Consider the following 23485-nt stretch of genomic DNA (forward strand, 5'->3'; position numbering starts at 1 on the left):
AATGACCCATGTAAAAAAACGTAAAAAAGTGACCCCAGTGTACGTTGATGAAATCGATAATCCTCATAAGATTTTCTTCTGGGCAAGTTCAATATTTTACAATTCTCCTATAACAGGAAACTATAATGATGGTTAATTGGCTTAAATTTTAATAGATTTAAAATTGACTCAGGCATATTCTGACATCTGAATATACGACCTCTATCACATTTTTCGCAATTAACACATTTTTTGGGTAAGCTGCCAACATCAACTGGAATAGTTATCCTTACGGGACTCGCATAGTTCTGGGCCGCTCACCTAGTTCCGCCCAAGTTGTGAACGATAAGCGAGCGTTTTCAAATTCTGAAAACATCATTGAAACAATCCCTGGTTGGAAGTACAGTAATTTCAAGTGAGTGGGATAGTAGCGAAAAGGTGTGTGCAAGAAATAAGGATTTGGTATGGTAAACTACAAAGTTTGTCTATATTTTCTTACTGCATTCAAAGCGTATAAAATTGAAAAAAAAAAATCTTTGATTAATCCACATGGCGGTAATGAAAGGTATCTTGCATTATAACAAATAATATTTTTGCCATAACTTCTGAGCAGTGACGGGAAATGTCATTTCGATGTCATGAGACTAATTTGCTTATAAATTTTTTCACAAGTCATTTACAATTATGTTTTACATGTAAACTTGTAGCCCTCAAATGACCAGAAAACTTTTTCTAACAGGTAATTTCTCTAAACATGATATTCGCGACGTGGGAGCCGAATTAGTGTCAAATGACATTAATGTCATGACATTCCATGACATTTTTTAAATCTCGTTCTCATGGCTCACACTTTCTATTTAGAACAATGATCTATTCTACAAAGTTCTAGGACCCTTTAAATACTTCATGTCAATTAAAAAATCCAAACTGTTAATGACTTTTGGAAAAAGTTATTAGAACATTAGTAATAGCAATGCCATGACATTTTTTTGACATTTCCCATCACTGCTTCTGAGCCTATTGTCAGATCTGTCACATTTCAATAGGAAACAATGGGCCAAGATTCCCTATCAAATATTGCGAGTAAATCGGCATCACCTCAATTCGTCAAACTGCTTTGAAAATGTTCTATAAAAAGTCTGGTTTAGATGCCAACATAAAGTACAGTCTTTCTGTACACTTAGTATACGACAAGGTACAAACCTCATTTTTTTTAAATTTTTACATTTTTTTCATGTGAGACGTGAAAAGATATTAATTCCCGACAACTTCAAGAATATTGTACAGTACTTAACTTGAATTCGACATGCACGTCACCAACACCCTTTTCTTTCCAACCCCCTCAAAAGATATATCTTAAAAATAGTCATTCCAACAGGATGTGCTAAAAATATGTATACATATAATACGAACTCCACTCTTTCAATCTATTCTGCGTGACCCACACAAGAAGCAGTTTCAATTACATTAGCTAGAGTATGCCGTTCTCACGTCCAATGTTCATTTTTGTGTTGCCCACCTGTCACCACCTGTCTCGTTTTTCCATGTTGCTAAAAGACACATGTTGTTGTTCCACGCAAAGACAAATTCCGCTTGTTCATATTTTTATTTTCTCTGGGCAGGAATACGATACAAAATGTCACAGTTAGCTGATATATGTTTTCATCTTCTTATTGACATTACATCCTCCACTAAAGACATTGCCGCTTCGCAGCTTCATTTAGCATTTCCACAGTTTTTAAGTTAGGTTACTTTTTTGCATTCGTATTGCACGATGATGCTATCATGCCCAGGGAGGTTAAGGAAATGTCCAAGTCGAAAATTTCATAAACCGGACCCCAAATCGAACCCAGTCATCTTCAACATGGTCTTGCTTTGTAGCCGTATCATTCTGAGATATGTACTAGCACAATTTTATAACATCACCAATGTAATTGCTATTATATGTCAAACATTGAACAAAAGAATACAAACTACTATGGAAATTAATGTTACTCTCTGTTGCATTTCAAATGCACAAGTATTCAATGAAAATTAAAAAAGCGTTGAGGGGTAAATGACTTATTTTTTCATCAACATATGAAACACTTATCGTTTTACAACCTTGCTCCTATAATGATCGAATTTTAACATTTATTGCTTTTTTCGAAGCTGAGTGAGATGTCGCAAAATGTCCGTTTATTTCAGCTAACTTTTAGCTGTTAACTCTAATTAGAAAAGTTTACAAAACAGTAAAACTTTTTCTACAGTCCCCGTCATTATTTTATTCCAACTTCTACGTGCCTCTTCCAATTTCCTTCTTCATGTTATGCAGAATTGTAACTGACACCTATGTAGGAGATTTTGGAGCTATCTTATCACCATTATAACAACAGAACTTATGAATATGAGGAACCTGCACAGATATTCATAAAATCATTTTCATATTACATTTCAATGTAATTTTATTACTATGATCCACAAATAAGGCTCCATCTCCATCAGCGTGAATCCCCTACACTTTTTAAAACAATTTCCTGACAGCAAGTTGGCGTAGACGGGCTGACGTGTCATGCGGGCGTGCTAGGGATCCCATTTGGCTGCTGGAAAAAGTCTCCCCGTTTGTTATGAAAACATCAACTTTTAATGAGATGAAACGACAATGCACTCAGTTACAGCAACGTGGGAAACAGTAATGGAAGGGCTCGGACATGTTAGTGGATCGATGAATTAATTCTATCAATATTTGAAAGGGTTCGTATCACCATCGTGGTGGTCTCTGTTAAGAGTGGAGGAAACTTTTTATTTCGAGTGGTTTTCTCTTACCAATTTACTTGTCCCCCAGTGATCTTATCAATGTTTGCTCCAAACGAAAAACTTTCTCTCGTTATTAGGGGTCGTACACTTAACATTTTTCTTGATTTCTCGGCCCCCTCCCCCCATGTTAGATTTTTTTTTCAGACTAATGATTTTTTATTTGAATCATTTGTTTGAGAAACTGCATAAGTCCATTTTACACTATTTCGAGAAAACAACAAAAAAACTGTTTTTGAACAAATTCGCACCGAATCTTTCGATTTCTTCGATACAGATCAATAGTTTTTGGCAAAACTCAACACCCTGGGGCACTTTCAGTGCAAAAAATGTAAGCAGAACTCCACAATTGCTCTTCAAAGTACGTGGAAATTTTGAGAAACAAACAAACGAAAAAAATTTCATACATTTCTGAATAAAAAATTTTTTTTTAGATTTTTTTGTAAAAATACGTATTTTTGGACGAGGATTCAGAATATATATAAATCTCATTTTGGCCAAAAATGTTACATATGCAGTTTCTCAAACAAATGGTTCATTTGTATGGTGCGTAAGAAAACAACAGAGCCCCCTCCCCCATAAGTGCTTACGTAATAGGTGTACGGCCCCTTACATGGTTTACATTTTAGCATGCCTTTTAGTTTAGTATTCTTTATTTTTGTCGGATAATAAGGCATCTAGATCGAACAACTGATACAATCAGGCCGGAAATCAATAATGAAAACCCCAAATAATTCCCCTATTAAGTGTGGACTGTGTGGTTAGCGACGATAATCTTCTCGATGCATATGCTATGGAGTTCGATTCGCGCCTCGGTAAGGAAACAACTTTTGGTTCCTACGAGAAATTCTCCACTGGGTATTGTGTAAATATCCTAGCCATTGACTCATTCATTTTATTTAAATTATTCAGCTTAAAACTAAACAGATAACACTGAATCAACAATTTGAAGCCACCAAACACGGTACGAATGCGCCCAACGTTCGCCAAGTCATTCTGTACCGGGTTAGCCCATCTCGCTCGCTGCGCTTCACGCCTTCTTGTACCTGCCGGATCGGAAGTGAACTTGGCAGAATACTCTGAGTGCTTGCAAGTCCTTCTCGAGCATGGTCCACATTTCATTTCCGTAGAAGACTCCCGGTCTTATAAGCGTTTTGTACATGACATATTTGGTGCAGGTGACCTATTAAAAACTTCCTTTAGCGAAGAGAAAATACAACCGCACAGCACAAGAGTACAATACGGCCTGGGCCTCATTACATTTTATTATGCATCAGAATCCATCGCTTCCTACAAATCTTGCACTCCCACAAACTACAATGGCTTTTGAAATTTATTTATTTTTGACTTAAAGGCTTTAAATAATCTGCTAGCATATATGAATTAGATAGATACTGCAACTCTAGGACCCGTAATGCTGGGTAGACACCTTTAAGTGGTGTGTTACGGGGTAAGATCTACCACGGTTACATTGCTAGCTACAGGCAAATCCTAACCCAACGATTACCTTCCTCATTATTCAACTCCGTGGTACTTATGAGGGTGTCGCTAAGTCGGTGGCCTCTCGTTAAGTAAGTACTACATCAACACTTCCTTCCTCTCCCTAGTTACGGTGAAGATGGGCGTGGCCAGGAGTAGTAATCCTCATGCTTTTGTTATTTTTGTTTAAGACTGGAATCAAGGACCACTCCCCTTCTTGACTTCTGATAGCATTCTAGATAAGGATCTCAAAAGTAAAACATGAGTATCACTAGTGTCCAATCTACGAATTATACCGTAACAATGCTAATGCTAATGCTAATGCTAATGCTAGATAGTTACTGCAACTCTAGATTTATGCAAAAAGGCGGCAAATATCTCTGCACCAAAAAAGGGTATAACTACTTCTGCGCTTACAGAAACAGTGCAAATAAGTCGCTACTTAGAAAATGAGGTTGAATGTATGCAAAATGAAAATTCTTGGATCATGCACACGATTTGCTATGCTATGAGAATCCAACTTTTCCTCACTATTTGCATTGAAAACTTGCCCCGGCAAAGTAATTTTCAAAGCACACAGGCTAAAGCAACATTTAAATGACGTTGATTCGTGATTATACAAAAAACGAAGCCCCAATGCTGATTTTGCGTGCAGCGTTCCCAAGTGCGCAACCATACTTCATAGCACTAGTAATCAACTTCTGCCTGAAAACTTTGTTAAGCTCATCGGAATACAACTATACTGGTCTCGATTTCCGCAGCACGGAATCCGCATCCGTGTGACCGCATGCTGAATCCGAGGGAAGTTGCAACCCACACCCGCCCAGTAGGGTCTCGTTCCCCATATTCGAATGGTGTAGGTACCTACGTGCTGTTGCTATCAGAGAGCAAACACTCAACAAGTGGAAAAACGTATTTCTCTCCCTCCGGTTACGTTCGCGCCCATTTCCCATTTTACATTCCGAGTTTCATCGACCAACAAAGTCAAGAGATGAAAGTGCTTTTTGTTGCTGCACGCTTTTCTTGCGTACACTTTTTTTTATACACTGGGGCTTCTTATCAGGCCGCGAGCACGGGGAAGGTAGGAAATTGGAACTCGAGAGTCAGTTTATAATCATAAATCAACTTGTGAATTATTCAGTATGGCTTTATTTCTCGGCAGTTGTAAAGATCGCGTAATTTACAGTTGTGGAATGAATGAACCTGTTGTTCAGGAGAGGGAACATAACTCATCTCATGTTTGTATACCACATTGAGTTTGTTATTATTGTATTGAAGAAGGAGAGAAATTCTAGTCTTATAGAAATAAAGTTCGTATGAGGAGTTACGACTCCTGTTTTATCAACAAAAAGTCAGACTATAATCATAGACAAACAGACATGACACTCGCAAAATTCTCATCGTTCACGGATTATAAGTTGGCCAATCGATCAGTCATGACCCGCGCATCGGATTTGCTCGAGTTTTACGTTTGCTCACTACAGCCATCTGGTTCTTGATTTACCCAACATAGTGAAAACAACAGATGTCGTTAGTGTTTGTACAACGATGAATTTGATAAGTGAATGTTCAATGTGTGATTTCTGTTTGTCTGTGCTATAACCATTTCGATGAATACTCAAGTGAAGTACTCGTGGGAAGTGTACGGGTTTTTCAATCATTATATTTCTCAATTTCAATGTTGAATTGATTTTGCACATTGGATTTGTTTAACAAATGTTATTTCTGTGACCAAAATAAAAGAAAGTTATTTCGAGTGGGTGTTCAATATGACTTATTTAATCCCCTCCTTGTTTTATTTATTCCCTTCAATCAATCATTTCCTTCTGTTCCATGATAATTGATCTGGTTTTCCCCTTGGGCAACATATGTCATCCAAAACTTCTACGAATTTTGACATCAGCTGTCGTATTTATGTTTTACTTGGGCAATGTTCCGATTGAAACAAAACAAGGGAGCAGCTATTCCCATTATGGTTCCGATTCCCAGCCGATTTTCGATCGTAGGTAATGAACTTATGCCTTCCGTAGATTTTCAATGGCTTTCCCAACAACTTCGGTAGCTTTCTATTTCAGGTGAACTGACTGCAGGAAATCGAAAGTATTGCCTTAAACGCTTTTCCGAAATTTATTTTCTTGTTTTATATATTTATTAGACCCGTCTTCAACTTCTCGTCGCACAGACTGATTGTATAAATCTCATTTAAAAATAATAATTGCATTGAATGAAATTGACATCGAAAAAAGAACACACTTGATTGAATAGTCTGCAGCATAAATCTAATGAGTTTGTTTTGGAAATGGATCCATATCGCTTATTGATTCCTGGGTAGACGAGATGGCGCATGAAATGGAACATTCTCATGAATGTAACAACAATCGATGTTGCACGATATGATGTCAAAAATTAACAGCACAGAACAATAGTTCTCCTATGGAGTATGTGGGAGAGTCATTAAGAAAAGAAGGAGCGTGAGGAGGAGGAAAGGTACTGTTTAGGAAACGAACTACTGTGCGTTGCTTTTGAACCTGTGGACCGATTGCAAACAAATTTGGTGCACATATTCTTTATCCTGAGTAGACAATTTTTTAGGTGGGTGAGAGAATCATTGGGAAAAGAAGACAGTTGTGATGGGGAGTGTTGAAACTTTGAAACCTGAAGCAAAACAGGAACGCTGAATGCAGAAGAAAAATGAAAGAAGGAAAAAAAAGCATATTGGGTAGAAACAGAAGAGAAGAAAGAAGAGATGGAAGAAGAGGATGAAAGGAGGAAGTGAGAGAAGGAATTAGGACACAAGAGGTGCACCCGTCATGGGCTACTATAATATAGAATACAAAAAAGTAATTAAAAAAGGAAGAAGGTAAAAAGTGGAAGAAAAAACGAGAACAATGAAGGAGAAAGGAGAAGAATATTGGTCAGAGGAAAAACGAATTAAGTAAAGAAGATGGGAGATGATAGAAGAAAAAAAAGAAGAAGTTAGAAGGGAGGTCTATGGTAGGAATAAAAAAGGAAGGAATGAGACATGAAGAGGGAGCATATATAATATTCAACCCGAGTGTTTCGTTTTTCAACCTAATAAGCCAAACGGCATTCGGCCAAATGGCCTAACACTAAATAGGACACAAAGATAAACCGGTGCTGCCGGTTGCGAAACCGATCACAGTGTAAACATCAAGTTGCATCTATGCATCGACCTATTTTTCTGCCAATCTGCCAATTTTTCTGCTAATGTGCGTTTGGTGCTGCAATTAGACATTTGAATTGCATGATCCACTTTTCAATTCAGAGCAAAAATCGAATCAGTACTGAGCAATATATGAGCTGATATTCGTTCCATCTCCACCGGTCACGACATTGGTCAAGTCTGTAGTTTGTGATACTCCCATTCAGTTCACTTAAAAATGTAATTGCTTATTTTTTGGATATTGGACCACCCGACATGTACATTAATTTACAATGTTCTGAAAACCCAGGAAAATTTTGATTTAGATTCCGTTCGATGGGACTCGAACCCACCCCAAGCAACCAAAAACTCGGATAACAGTACATTTCTGACTTCATCAAAAAATAAAGAGATATCTTGAATAGAATTCTGTTCAGCTCACTTGTTAAAGTAGTTAACCGAACTTTAAAGTTCACATTAAGTTATTTTCAAGTTCTAACAGATTTTTATTCAGCTTCTAAAGTGATCATAAAAGTTCACAAAAAGTTCGTATCAGGTATCAGGTATCAGAACGTCGGCTCCAGGGGCACGTTCACCTCAATTCGGGAGATTTGTGCCATCGCCTTCACAGCCTTTCTCATCACGCACCTGACGGAAAAGGAAGTGAACAAAAAGGAAAGGAATATGGATGGGAGAAAAATGGGAAGTTGAGGAAAGGTACCCTTGAAGAGGGCATATAACGTATACAACACGTACAAAAGCTCATAGCTCCTTACCACAACGGGTTATGAACAACAGAATGCTTTGAAGGTTCAGGTTTCTGTAGTCAATTTCACTTAGTAAGTGTTTACCAAATATTTGGAAACGCAGTTGCGCATAAACTGGGCAGTTACATATAAGATGATAAGAAGTTCCATAATCGGATTCACAACCATCACAGACAAAGGATTCAACACGTTGAATATTTGCCATGTGATAGTTGAGTCGGCAGTGACCTGTCAAGGCCTTGACTAAGACACTGCAATTCTGTTTAGACAGATTAGCTAAATAGTTAGCTACTACCGGAGATGGCTCTCGGATATACAATTTTGTTTGTCGACATGAATCCAAACTACTCCAATACCGTTTGTGCTGGGTGGAAGCCCAAGAGCTAATCAAACGCTTCACCCAACACTTAGATATTGGAATAACTGGCTCAGGACCAAAAAAGTCTTGTGATGCTCCAGTGCGAGCTAACTCATCAGCCAATTCGTTTCCAGCTATGGACGAATGGCCAGGTACCCATATAAGGTGCAATGTATTAACTGAATTCAGTTCCTCTATTTGAGTTCGACATGCGATTACTAACTTCGACCTTGAGTTGGCCGAAGCGAGGGCTTTGATAGCTGCTTGACTATCTGAACAGAAGTATATTACTTTGCCCATTATGTGTTTCTGAAGTGCAGATTGCACTCCACACATAATGGCAAATATTTCCGCTTGAAAGACAGTGCAGTGTCTGCCCAGTGAGTGTGACTGTTCCAATCTTAGCTCACGCGAGTAGACACCTGCACCCGCTCTACCTTCGAAGAGGGAGCCGTCAGTATAACAAACAATGCTGTCCGACATACTTCTCTCCAAATAGCCAGATGTCCACTCATCCCGCGAGGGGAATTGTGTTGAAAATGTCCTATAAGGAAAACTACTAGCGAGTGTGAGATCACTTGGAGCAAGGACTGTTCTGTCTCAATCAACCATGAGTTGTAACAACGAAGTGTGTGTAGAACTGCGGTTTACAGGATTCTCTTCCAAGAAACCGAGAACCCATAATCGGTAAGTACAAGAAAGTGCTTCTTGTTTGAGATGTATGTGTAGTGGGACAACGTCGAGAAGAACCTCGAGAGCAGCCGTGGGAGTCGAAGAGAACGCACCAGTCATTGTCATTAGGCACATCCTTTGAAGATGGCCTAATTTAGACTGAATTGTCCTCACTTCACCCTTTTGCCACCACACAAGACATCCATAAGCCAAAATTGGTCGTACAACTGTTGTGTAAATCCATTTGACATATTTAGGTTTAAGACCCCAAGTTTTACCAAAAGTTCGTCGACATTGGCCGAAAGCCATACACGCCTTTTTGACTCTGAACTCAATGTTAGGAGTCCAGGAGAGCTTGGAATCAAGAATTAGTCCCACATACTTTACCTGATCCGTTACATTGATTTCAGAGTCAAAAAGATGTAATGGGCGAATACCGTTACGGTTACGTTTTTCCGTGAAAAGAACAATAGATGTTTTATTCGGATTAACCGAAAGGCCATATTGGCGACACCAACTTTCGACTGCCTGAAGAGCGTTTTGCATCAGGTCGAATAAAGTAGTAATACACAAACCGACTATCAATATTAGATAGTCGTCAGCAAATCCATAGGTAGGAAAACCGCCATTATTGAGTAATCTCAATAGCGTATCTGCAACGAGGTTCCACCAAAGTGGAGATAATACTCCCCTTGGGGCAGCCACAGACACTTAATTTCCTAATCGCTGCTTGACGTAATGTCGAGTAGAGATGTCGGTTTTTAAGCATCTGGTGAATCCATTTGGTAATTATATGAGGTAGCCCATGGCATCGTGCGGCTTCCAATATTGCATCGAAAGACACGTTGTCAAAAGCACCCTCAATATCTAAGAACGCACCCAAGCATGATCGCTTTTGAGCAAATACTTTCTCGATGTCATAGACAACCTTGTGAAGAAGAGTCAGGATGAATTTTTCAGATTGGTAAGCATGTTGATTAACATTAAGAGGCATGTTTATCAAACAGTCATCACGAATGTGATGATCGATAATACGTTCTAAGCATTTCAGAAGAAATGAGGTCAGACTAATGGGTCTAAAACTCTTTGCTTCTTCATACTAAGCGCGTGCTCCTTTTGGGATAAACCTTACAGTGACATTTCACCAGGATATGGGAATATAGCAGGTAGCAATACTGCATTCTATTTTTTTTTTCAAAACATGTTTGATATGCTCAAAACCCCTCTGAAGAAGAACGGGACAGATCCCATTTTCCTCCGGAGATTTGTAAGGAGCAAAACTATTAAGAGCCCATTGAATCGATTCAGTAGTTATGATTCTACGAGCCTGAGCCCAAGACCCATAACTACATGAAAAGACATCAGGAACATCCGAAGATGCAATATCTACACATCCAGGGAAGTGTGTATCAAATAAGTGCTCTAACGCTTCTTCGTCAGAAGAAGTGTAGTCGCCATTTGGCTTGCGAATTTCGCCAACTTGGAAATCCTTGGATCTCGCAAGAATTTTATTCAATCGAGTGGCTTCACTCAAATTGGAAACATTTGCACAAAGGTTTTTCCAGCCGAATCGTTCAGCAGATCGTAGAGCCTTCTTGTAAGCTTTGCGAGCCAACTTGAAAGAATCCGTCCCTGCTGAATGGCGTCTGTTTCAACTCCTTCTACACTGCTTCCTGAGCTTAGCCAAATCGGAATTCCACCACGGGGTTCCTCTTGAGGTTTTCACAGAACACAAGGGGCAAGCTTCTTATTTATTTATTTATTTATTTATTTATTCTATTGGAGCAAAGGGTTATGTCTAACACTTCTGCTCTATTAGATACCATAAAGGTTGGGCGATTGCCTATGTTAAGTAAACTAAGTTCGGTACTACTTAAGTATTCCATCAAGCTGGAGCCTCTCAGATTGATATCCGAGCTACCCCAGATGATGTGATGAGCATTAGCATCACTGCCGACAATTAGCGGGAGGCCTTTTGAAGTGCAATATATGACAACTCGTTTGAAAGCATCCGTAGGGGATGGTTCATCATGTGGTAAATAAACCGAACAATAGACGTATTTCCTGACGGGGGATCCGCCAGTTGCATCAATTGTGACAGCACATACATCTCTGGTTGTTAGTTCAGAGATAAGTGTAGCAACGATAGCGTTGTTAACAAGTACACATGCACGAGGCATTGATCGAGAGTTTGCCATTTCATTACTGAAAGCAGCAAAAACCGGGTTCACTAGGTTACCTAGGTAAAAGCTACCCATGCGAAAATAGGGTTCCTGCACCAAAGCCACTTGGGATTTGCCATTTTGCATAAGTCTACAAAGATTAATCGTTGCTGTTCTTTTGTGCTGAAGATTGATTTGAGCTATCCTAACTGTAGCCATTGTGAATTACGATAATACACTCCACAACTTCAACATTAATGTGAACAGCAACGATGAAACCAAGTCGGTATCGTTTCAAGAACGTCAAAGACGAAACACAGAGTACACTGTGAAAAACGCATATAGCGAATCCATATAGGTGACAATTAGATGAAAAACTAAATAAAAACATACTCATAATCCCACCCTTATTTAACCTCAAGTTGAGATTGAATAAGAGTAGCCGATTATTCCGGAGAAGCAAAAAGTCAACTACGCCATAGCTCCGGTTAGCGCAATAAGGGCTCAATACTGTGAAGGGTGCCCTGGTGCTTCACAGGCTCCGTTAGCGGTTAGGTTCTTTTTAGACCCCCCTAGCCATTCATTCATAGGCACGGTAAGCATAAAGCCGCATCACACCAAGAATTAGGGGTCACCTGTATGGTGGACTTTTACCACTGGAACAGGCAATCCGTAGCGTTATTCTTAGCCAGACAACCGGCTGCCGACACCACACGGCTATCTAGCCTGTTCGTGGGGAGAAGTTGACATTGACTTTACGTCAACTCTCAATGTGGCCCGAACAGCCATCTAAAGCCATCTAAAAGTTAAAGTAGTTAACCGAACTTTAAAGTTCACATTAAGTTATTTTCAAGTTCTAACAGATTTTTATTCAGCTTCTAAAGTGAACATAAAAGTTCACAAAAAGTTCGTATAGCATGCTATTCAGCTAAACGAAGAACTTAAAGTGTAACTTACAAAATGAAATAAAGATCACAAGGCGGTGTGCTGTTAGGACTACACATTTTCAATTTTAATTCAATGATTATTCGCTAGAACGGAGATGCTGTTTTTATTTAGGATGCGTGACTCCATGTGACGATGCGCCTACCACAAGTATTGAGCTCTAGTCCTCCTCTTATAATCCGGGATGCGTAACATTGCTCCATACGGCTGACGTGTAAAGTGGCAAAATTTTACTTCATCAGTTTTTTACTTCATGAGTTTCACTTTTTTTTTACAATGGAGCTATATTCGAATCAAATGTGAACTTCTTAGGTCAATCCTCAAGTGTAATCTGAACTTTTGATTGCTTGGGTTGACCCTTAGGGAATAGTTTTCCCTTAAACATGTGTTATTAGAAACAATTAGTGGTAGTGGGTATGATATCAAGGCCCTTCTTTAGCCGTGCAGTAAGATGATTGATAACTTTGGAAGTGCTTAATGAACAGTTTGCTACGAGGTGACAATATCGCAGGGGAGGATGTAATGCCAATGGGAAGAAAATGATAAGATGGCTGATGATATCAACTATGTCCACGATATATTCGTAGCTGTTTGAAGTACGGTAAATAGTTCTGCGGTCAATCATTCTCCTGATCGGGTATCTTTGTAAATAATTTCCCTTTTGGAGGGAGTTCTTGATAAGGTTATCATTCCCTCGATAGGGTAGCTATGATAAAGTAAATAATCATTCCCCAGAGGGTATCTCTGATAAAGAAGATAATCATTCCCCCAAGAAGGAATCCTGAAGGGGTCTCAAACAGCACACCAATATCGAAGATTGAACTGGAGGACCATAACTTTCATGCTGATTTTATCTGCTGACGGAACCCCAATTTGCTGTCGTCACTAGACATCGAGAAACAGGAGCACTTCCACAAAGTCTTTCGCATTTCACTTAATTAAAACACTTATTATGAGCAAAACACCGAACACTTTACTTTAAACATATATTAACTACAAACTATGTTCTTATAATTACGTAAAAGCAATCCAAAGCCATCGCGCGCGCAGTTCCTTTGCTCAACTCTCCTTGGCGGTAGACTCAATCGAACTAACTTGTTGATCATCAGAGTGGTGGTCAGTCGAAGTAAACCATCGGGTCGTGCGATGTTCTCCACAGCGATCGCCTAGCAGAGCGTCGGAGAGGAGATCTCCCTCATATCGATGACCGTTGACTACTATGATGATTGGCGATCTCTCGTTTCTTCCTCCATATTCGTTACGATGGTGCGACGGTCGAGAGAATAGAACACTCTTCTATATACAGTGGACCACCTAGAAATAGTAGCATTTCTGAAAATAAAATAATGGTCCTCCTCGACAAGGTTGGAAAGAAAGGTTTGCGGGTAACTATTGTTTGCAGGTTGTTGTTTGCTCTTCAAGATCGTTTAGTGGCAGCAAACAGATTTTCTCGACCGAAAGCTTGATTGATTTAGTAGCAGTTTTGAGTGTAACTACACGTACCACTCCATCATTGCCGGGGTAAACGTCAATAATTCTCGCAAGTTTCCAGCGCATTGGAGGCCAATTATCGCCGACAACTACTACCAATTTTAGCCTTTCAACGACGACCCAACTAGGAAATGTGCCGGTGTGAGAGGTTCTAGGTCATTCGGATCATCTGACATTGCTGTAATTGGTCGTGAATTCAGGCAACCTTCTACCTGAACGAGCAGCGTATTCAAGTCCTCAATAGACACGGGTTCGTTCCCTAGAACACGCAGAATGTGGTGTTTTGCAGATCGTACAGCCGCCTCCCTTAACCCTCCAAAATGTGGCCCACTTTGGAGGGCTGATAATCCAACGAATATCCTGGTTGACGCATTCCGTGGTAATTTTCTCTTGGTGATTCTTGTCTCGCAGCAAAATGAAGAGCTCTCGCAATTTTTTGCAAGCCCCATCAAAATTGGTCCCATTGTCGGACCAGAGCTCAAGTCCTCTGCGTGAAATGAATCGTGTTAGTGCCTGAAGAAACCGTTCCGTTGACATGTCAGTCACGAGTTCGAGGTGAACTGCCTAGACACACGAAAAGGAAAACGTATTCCTTTTCTGCTACTCGGTCTAGCGTGCAACAAACGCAAATGGTAGTGGTGCAGAATCAAACGGGTGAACTGATGGTGTGGCGGTAGAACTGCAGGGTGTTTGCTGTCTTCAGACTCGTCCGATCGTTTCAACCGTCCCCCAACAAGAAGTATTTCTATAGGCTAAAAACCTCATTCATAAAGATTATAATAATAATAATAAGAAGTATTTCATTCTGGTCTAAATATGAGTTGAACCAACGCAATAATGGTGGTTTTAAAGGTTTCTACATTTTTTCTACGTCCGCTACCAACTTTACTTTCGTTTGCTTTACTCAACATCGAAAAACCAGTAATCGCAAATCCTGATGTATTACTGGTCCTCACGTTGAACCGTTCGTTCGTACAAAGCTTCGCATTTAGCTTCCTCCGGCGAGTAACTGCTAGCTGGCGTATCAACCTCTTCACAGGACCAAAATCGAGCCACTAAGGCGTCCAGCCCTTCTCGCGTTGACGCGTTACAACTTATAAGAAGAGATGCCTTCATGTTGGCGGAACCACCGTAAACTACCCAACCAAAAACAGATTCATTTAGAATTGGCAGATGATTTCCCAGTGAGAACCTCTGAACGCTCTAGAAAAAATCAAAAAAATGTTCTATTCCAAGCACCATATCCCGAGCAACACACATGTTGTAAATCAGTTTATGATACTCATATATGACCAAATTTGGTCATATATGAGTTATTGCAACCAAATCAACGTGAATTGTCGATGCGATAGTCGGATCTGCCAAAATTACGCCATCTGGAATAGCCCACCCAGTTGTGTTTATGGGTGACGATGGTAAGTTGACCGTAACATTCGGGAGAACTGGGAACCGCATTTTCTTTCAAAAAATCAGAGATTCTAGAGCAAACCTTTGCCAGAATTTGCTGCATCACTCTTGACGCTGATTGACCGCTACCGGAAATAGAGATGTCCACCTTGCTTTCTCGGTGGCTTTACCCGTAGTCGCTGACTTAAACGTTCAGAGATAAAATTGCTCTCCGATTCCCAACATCATTCTCCACAACAATAACAGCTGTTGCTAATAACACCTGTGGCGTAAACTGCTGAGCGCACTAACGACCACTGTTTCAGATGCTTCCTTGGTTGAGTTCGAACCTACAAGCTACAGATAATCTGTCTGAGAAGCATTGGCTGGTTTGGCTGACACAGAGACTTTCTCTTTGTCCTTTCCAAACTTAAAACAGGGTAGAGTATGGTGTCGTTTTTTGCAATTTTTACAGGAAAACTTCGATTGGCAATCTTTAGCTAAATGCCCAGGATGGAGACAGTTTTGGCCTTATAGGGTAAACAATCATTCCCCTGAGAGTATATCGCTGATGGGGCAAATAATCATTCCCCCAAGAGGGTATCTTTGTTTAAGTAAATAATTATTCCTCCAAGAGGGAATCCCTGATAGTTTACACAATCATTCCCCTTAGAAGGTTTACCTGATAAGGAAAACAATCCTTCCTCCCGAAGGATATCTTTGACAAAGTCAATAATCATTTCTCCAAAAGGGAATCTCTGATAGGATAAGCAACAGGGTTTGCAAAAATCGCTCTCAATAGATAACAAACACCGAAAAAAGAAAGGCAATAACTGTTCCGAATTATAACAAGCCATAATTTATCAAACAGCAAATTTATCAAACTTGTATACAAGTGCGAAAAAACAGAATCTGATAGGCAACCCACACAGAAAAGTTATGATTCTCGATTCGTTTTCGCTTGTTTTGTATTTGCGATCGATCCGCTGTGTAGAACAAGTTTAAATGCATCATCAGAACCAGTGTTGACCTCGTTTGAAGTTTTTGAAAAAATATATCGTGAGGTATAGCCTTCCGAATCAGTTCTTTATCATGACAGCTTACGAAAAATGCCCCTTGCGGTATGCTACATATCGCATATGTATACAGAGATGATAAGTGAAAGACTTCTTCATTCTCTTTTGGATTCAATCCCTGGTAAGCAATCATTCCCCTGAGAGGATATTTCTGATAAGGTAATCAATCATTCCCCCGTGAGGATATCTTTGATAAAGTCAATAATCATTTCTCCAAGAGGGTGATTTAGCAATGAAACACATTGACTTTGATGCTAAACGATTTGATGCTGACAAGAAAGATTTGAAGAAATACACAGCAAATAGTTTTCAAAATTCAATGACGTGTAAATTTACAAACAATCCTATCAAATAAATTAACATTCGATATTCAATTTAACACGACTGAATTTTAAATTTAGAAATTATGAAAAAGGGTGTTGTGTAGAATGCAAGATTAATGTTCTTAGGCAACCAGAGATCAGCCAGCCTAGGGCTTCAAACCTCTTTAATAAATACAATGTTGTTCTGGAGCCTGAAAAGCTCTATCCATGACTGCATGTTTGAGATCAGTGGTTGACTTGAGTCTAAGAGTTTGAACATGTATACATAAAAGTTGCCTAAAATGTTGTCGATGATTTTCTCTGTTTTTGATGTTCTAGGGCCAGGAAAGCTCTTTTCATGACTGCATGTATATTCGAGATCAGCTTGAGTTCAGTCTCAGAACATGTAGAATGCGTTAAAATTGTTGATGCTAACAAACTGTAAAATGAGAAATATGGAAAGGAAAACTAATAATCATTAACTTCTGCAATAGTAGAGCAAGTGGAGGATGTAAGGATTGAGACAAGTATAATATAGATTAAAGAAGAAGCATATAGGAGTCATCGGCATCGACAAGTCATGCGATAGATGAACCGAGTCAGCACTAAGCGATCAGTTTTGTTAAGTATTTCGTGGAAGAAGGTGGTATTGTTGAGTTTCTGCGATTCGTTCAGCAGTTGGATATGGCTGATCCGTTCGGCTGTCTCCACCGGACACGACAGTATAACGCCCTCGGAGGGGAAAGAATTGTCACTAGGCTTGCAGAAATCGCTTTCGTTGACTTGCATTTTCATCTATACCAGTTCAGAATAGTCAACGACGATCCTCAAAATGACTGGAAGCAATGCTGACGCTGGTGTATGATCTTGTACACTAGATTTCTTCCACCAGGCGGCCAGTACCGCGGCAGAATCGAACCAGGAAAAGCTTCGGCCGGAACATCAGTCAAACGCGATAAAAAAAAGAAAAAAAGATTATTTTCTTCTTGATACTCAAACTTAATTGATTTGCTTAAAAAAAATGAATTACTATTTAAAATTGGATAATTTCGTTTAAAACCAATTTACGAAATACTATTTCTAATTATCAAAACTACTTTGTCAGTGTTTCAAACCCAAGAAATTAACAGATGGGAATTTATGTTTATCGTGCAATTATTACCAAATGTGATTCTAACTAGTCTTTCAAATTTCATTACTTTCAATTGCATTGTGTATAGCAGTGACCGAAGAAAGGCAAACGGTATAAACCAAATATAACAAAACCAATTTTGTGAATTCTTCAAGCAGAAAAGGTTAGAGGGCAAACATCTGAGAATTTTTTTCGTTTGTTAAATTGTCAAACCCTTACGATGTCCCTTTTCGTTTTCTATTTGCTTTCAGTTTCCGACTTCACAGAAAATTTAGCACAACTTTACGAACAGCATGCCGAAGCACTGCAGGTACTGGTTTCGGGATACAGAAAAAGAAATGGCGAGCTAAGGAAAGAAAGGTTAGTACCTTTTCACGCGAGCAACAAGTTGGATTGAATTTGCATGCATAAACTTTTTACTTTTCATTGATATGTGCTGGAATCATAACAACTATGATAACGCACAATAACCAATTCAATCAGGTTTTGCTCTGTGGGGCTTCCTAGAAAATGGGATTGAATTGTTGGTTCTTCTCATCGTTATGCACATACTTTCTGTAGCCTCTCATTGTAATGTTTTGTGTACGTTTATTTTCCAGACCCGCTTGCCAGTCGAATCTATTCCATGCCTGGGAAACTTTTTTACAAGAAATCGAAGCTGATTCCCAGGCAACCATCGATGTCGCCAGTTCCCTTTCCAGACAGGTAAGTCAACGCTCGTCAGCAGGAAAAAAGTTGTAGTATGGAGTAGCATGAAAGCTTTTACTTTCCACTAGTTGAAGTCCTATGTGGGTCGATCGATTTTGTCGCTCGAATGGATGCACTAATTTCCATCCATTTATTTGATTGCATCAAAAATAATGGTGACGATGTGTCAGGTTCTATGAAAGCATTGTTCCTTAAGTGCACTTGTGTAATGTAATTACGAGCCATTTTCCGTGAGAATGGTGCAGAAAGGTGCAAATATGTTTTAAACTCTGTGAATCTTAATTGATGATATTGCAGAGGAGGCACCATTCTCCGGTAATTTTTCAGACAGGTCAATTATCGCATACAAACTTTTCCTTTTAAAACTCATAAGACGGGCGAATGAAGCTTCGCCTGAAACGCAGCATATCGCAGTCAAGTTGAGTATCGTTGGAGAACATTTTTACCATCATTGACGCCTCCTTTTTATCGGTATGCTGTCTAAAAAGGAGAAACTCGAAAATTCACAAAGCGTAGGGTATTTTTTTGTTCCAAACAAACATTGGAATATTTATTTGTAGAGTTTTTAAAGGGTAATATTTTTTGGATTTCTTTCAAAAAGCTACAACAGATAAATTGAAATGTTTTTGTATTATTCATTATCAAAATTAGGTCGACGACTAATCTCGTTTGCTGTGCGCTTTTCCTTCTTGTATTGGTTGGATCACTCTCTAATTTAATCCAGAAGTAGTAATCTAACGCTATGGATTTTTTTAGCCGCTTTTGAAAATAATAAAATTAGATGGCACATATTCTAAGCTTCAAGAGGATGGTTTTATCCTTATGTCCGTAGAAGATTATCGGTATGATAAGTATGATTCCCTGCCATAGTCTGTCGGACCTTGTAAAAATCATACCACTCGGGTCAATTCCTGTTTCTTCAAGCATGTGTGAAAAAAGCCATTTTCCATTTTAATAAAATACCTAACTTCAATTCTTAAAAACCATTCGAAATAAATCTTCTTTAAATCAAACGCCATTTATTCTATTTCTCAAGCAAATGTCACAGATTATTTCTAAACAGTAGTAGTGTATGGAAAACTTCAGACCTATCATTTTCTACGTTGGAAACCAGATTCAAGCTATGCCATTCGTTGTTATCCTTATGCAGATAAGTGCATAACTTGGCTTGAATCATCTTCACCACCTACGTCAATAGAGTTATAGAGCGTCATCACGTCACAAGGTAATTTTTCCAACTAACCGATGGAACAAGACTCATCGTCACCACTTGCTTTTTCAATTTGTCTCTCTATTATGCTATCTTGACACATGAAATGATTGATGGGCCCAACGTACGATGTCGCCATTCTTTATCCGATCCACCACAGGATTTGCTCTTCTCGGATGGTATGGCATGCGATTTGAAATCCAATCAAAAGTTCATGCAGCCGTCACAGCAAAGCAAAGCTATTGGCTAGGGCCTCTGTTGAGCCAGATTTCGAGATAGATGTGAATGTGTCTGCCTGTATGTGGGAATGTATAAAACTTAATAGAACTTCAATCAAAATTAATTTCTCTTCGCTTTATTTGTTTCCCATGCGTTCGTCCCTGCCAGGTTTCTCGACCACTGCTGGAGCGTTCATTCTACCGAAAGGTCCAAAGTAGAAAAGTATTCACCCATAGGGAATCATTTGATACAATCATTTCGAAGACTGAAGAGAAATTATCAAAGTGCCGAATCGACTACAAGCAGTGCTACATTGCTCACCGTCAGAACCCAACGCAGCTCACTCTGACGCAGTATATCGACTCTCACAATGCTTATGTCCAGCAGCTGCACGCCACCAATGCCATGCTGGAGGCGTACCATTGCGAGACCTTACCCCAGCTGATGCAGGAACTCGAGGAAATTTACAATGACCTGTGCAACATCGTGGCGGAAGCGGTCCTACAAGGGGCTGAGGCGATTGCGGCCAAAGTAAGTATAGTATTATATGGATGTGGATTGAAGTAGCAGTTCAATACAAAGGCAAGCAGAGGTTGCCCATTCCAGACGACAGGGTCGTAAATGGGTAAGGGTTATAGAGTTATACGGCTTTCATACTTTGAAATCTTTCAAACATGTATGATTTGAAATACTAATAATACCGTTCTTTGCGTTGACGGTCAAAACCAAACATTTTACTACTTTTTAAGTATCAGAAACTGTTACGAATCTTAATGAAAACGTTAAGCAGTTCGAAGGACTAATAAATTTAACAGTTCAAAAGGCTAATAAAAGATCAAATAAATGTGCATTAAAATAGTACCAGTGATGCCCCACAGTTAAACTACCTGTGACCGCATATCTGTACCATCTTTGCTGGATTTTCTATTAATGTGGGACAAATATGAGATTGTGGGCAGTATTATACTAAACTGGTTTGCACATCGAAGGAATTAACAGGCACATCATGTATCGATAATCTGTGGTTGTTTTAACGATTTGTTAACTCATTCAGTAACTCTCCTGGACATTGCTCAAGGAATTAAAAAAAGCTATTCTCTCGGATATGCTTCCAGAAGTTTCCCGGAAATTCTTTTGGGAATTTTACTTCAAACTCCTCCGGAAATACCGTCAGGTTTTTTTTCTCCAGAAAGTTAAGAATTTCCCTCGGAAAATCTTCCACAACTTTTTCGAAAATTTCTTCAAAAGCATCCGAAAATTTTGAAAATTGCCTCTCAAATTCCTATAAGAATTTCTTCGGTAAATCCTCCAGAAGCTCCTTCAGGCCTTCAACCATGTGGAAGGTTTATGTCTCCAAAAGAATAGCGAAAATCCAACAACTTTTGCACAAAGCCAACTGGCTCCACTTTCCACCAAGGTTTAATCCTGCAGACCGCATTTCTCGTGATGTATTACCAGTACAGATATTGAAAGATTCGTTGTGGTGGCATGAACCTAATTATCTTATACAGGGTGTTAAATACTGGCCTGGAGCCATAGTTTCTCTAACACACACTGAATAAGACCTAGCGATATAGAAGCTCGTCACAATTACCAATTGGCCGGTATTCTGCCAAATCGCACCAAGCGCCAACAAAAAATTACCTATTTTTTGCCCAAGCTTTCGTTCAGCAGATTTAATTGATTACAAATCGTATTGGATTTCGCACTACCCCATAACTAAGGATATGCAACAACAGATGTGTGGATAAATTGATATGAAATGATTTCCGTTTTACTTTTACGGTCAAAATATCAGCCAACAAGCCGCTTGCGTATTGGCAGAACCCCGACCAATTATACTTAATTACCAATATATTTCACTCTGGCTTATTTGAAAAGATAACAAAAGATATTTTAGTTACTAGATAAAGATTGTCGCTGTCGTCGCTGTCCGGAACATCTTTTGCTGGCGAGGATAGGGGAGCTAAATGTCAAAGAAGGAAAATCCATACGATTTGACAGGTATGTACCACACATGTTTCGGACAGCAGAACAAAGGGAACCGAAGCGACAATCTTTATCTAGTAACTAAAATATCTTTTAAGATAACCCAGCACACGCGTTACGCGTTAATCCTTTTTTGGATGATTCTGCCTTGCTACCACTCGGTGGATGCCTGCTCAAGATGTCAGTCTCTTTAGATACTCGAGCACCTGCTTCCAGTAAACCTAACGTGGCTTATTTCTCGCTCGCTCCATCTGAGAACATTGCATGTGTAGGTCTGAACATGTAATAGTAAGCTATGATTCTAGAATGCATCTAAGCAACACTTAATAAATAGAAAAGTCATTCTTGCCCCAACCGTACTTATGGACAGATGTTTTATTTGTATGCAGACCCAGAATTGACCAAGATTCAAACCTTACAATCTGGCGACGAGGTGAAAGGATAAGGTAGTTTTTTTTAAATAGGTATATATATTTCAATGTTGAGCATTTAAAATTAAGAAAAAATGGTTTGTATGGAGCTTCTACCATTATGGTAGCGTTCGGATCTTGGATCCAAAGAATGGAGACTCTACCGGTTTGGTAGCGATCGAAATTGGAATTTAAACAACGGAGATTCTATCTTTGTGATAGCGGTCGGATTTTGGATCCACATGGAGTTTCTACTTTAGTAGCGAACGTATTATTTTTTAGTATCTACCTGGAAGTAGAAGAAAAATCTGTTGTGTTGTAGCTATGGCAATGGTCATTATAATTAGTCGAATTTGTGTGATGCAATACAATTATGAACAACATTTAATGTATTAATTCATAACACAACTTACAGATGGAAATGGAAATGCGAGCTATTCCACCATTTTGCTGTGAACAAATTGAGCGTTCACGATTGGCTAGAGAGTGGAAGTCATGGAAATGTGGCCTCGAATGCTATTTTGAAGCACACGGTGTACAGGACCAGAAGATCATGAGAGCTAAACTGTTGTATCTTGGAGGTCCGCAGCTGCAACGAGTTTTTGCTAATTTGCCCGACACAGAGAAGTTTCCGTTGGTTTCCTTGAAAAACATTGGTACGATCTTGCGGTGGAGAAATTGGATGATTTCTTCAAACCAGTACGACAAGACACGCTTGAGAGGCACCGCTTACGTGAAATGCGACAGAAAAAGGACGAACGGTTTGCACAATTTGTTTTGCGTTTAAGACAACAAGTTTCTGAATGTGGGTTTGATAAATATTCGACTGAAATTTCGAAGGTATTAATACTAAATTCTCAATGCATAATTTATATGTTCCTAGTAATTTTATTGCATTTTAAAGGTTTTAACTGAAATTACGCTAATTGACATCATTGCGCAAGGTTGCAAGTCTAATGAACTGCGTAGTCGTATTTTAAAGGAGGATCAAACACTATCACAGATAGAGGCTTTGGGTGCTATGATAGAGAGCGTGGAGGAACAAGTGAAGGGTTTGTCTAACGTTGAATCGCCAGGAGAAAGTGTTTATCGTATTGAAGGACAAATAGCTAGTGGATCAAGTATGGCTACAAGCAACAACCGTATTGTGACCGAAAACAATCAAATTCAGCGGAATGGAATGAAATGTTTCAGCTGTGGAAGGCATGGTCATTTTCAAATTCTCCGCATTGCCCTGCGCGAAA

General features: G+C 39.3%; 1 protein-coding gene across 6 annotated transcripts in view; it reads left to right on the forward strand.

Moving 5' to 3' along the window:
- The window catches only part of LOC134211662 (uncharacterized), a 353136-nt gene that overhangs the window by 118887 nt on the left and 210764 nt on the right, over window positions 1-23485 (forward strand). For all 6 annotated transcript variants that reach the window (XM_062688770.1, XM_062688773.1, XM_062688772.1 and 3 more), the window contains 3 exons: window positions 17957-18065; window positions 18305-18410; window positions 20011-20373. In XM_062688770.1, the coding sequence (XP_062544754.1) occupies window positions 17957-18065; window positions 18305-18410; window positions 20011-20373 (578 nt within the window). The remainder of the gene's footprint in view (window positions 1-17956; window positions 18066-18304; window positions 18411-20010; window positions 20374-23485) is intronic.

This window comes from Armigeres subalbatus, chromosome 2 (genome assembly GCF_024139115.2).
Source record: "Armigeres subalbatus isolate Guangzhou_Male chromosome 2, GZ_Asu_2, whole genome shotgun sequence".
NCBI classification, from domain to species: domain Eukaryota; kingdom Metazoa; phylum Arthropoda; class Insecta; order Diptera; family Culicidae; genus Armigeres; species Armigeres subalbatus.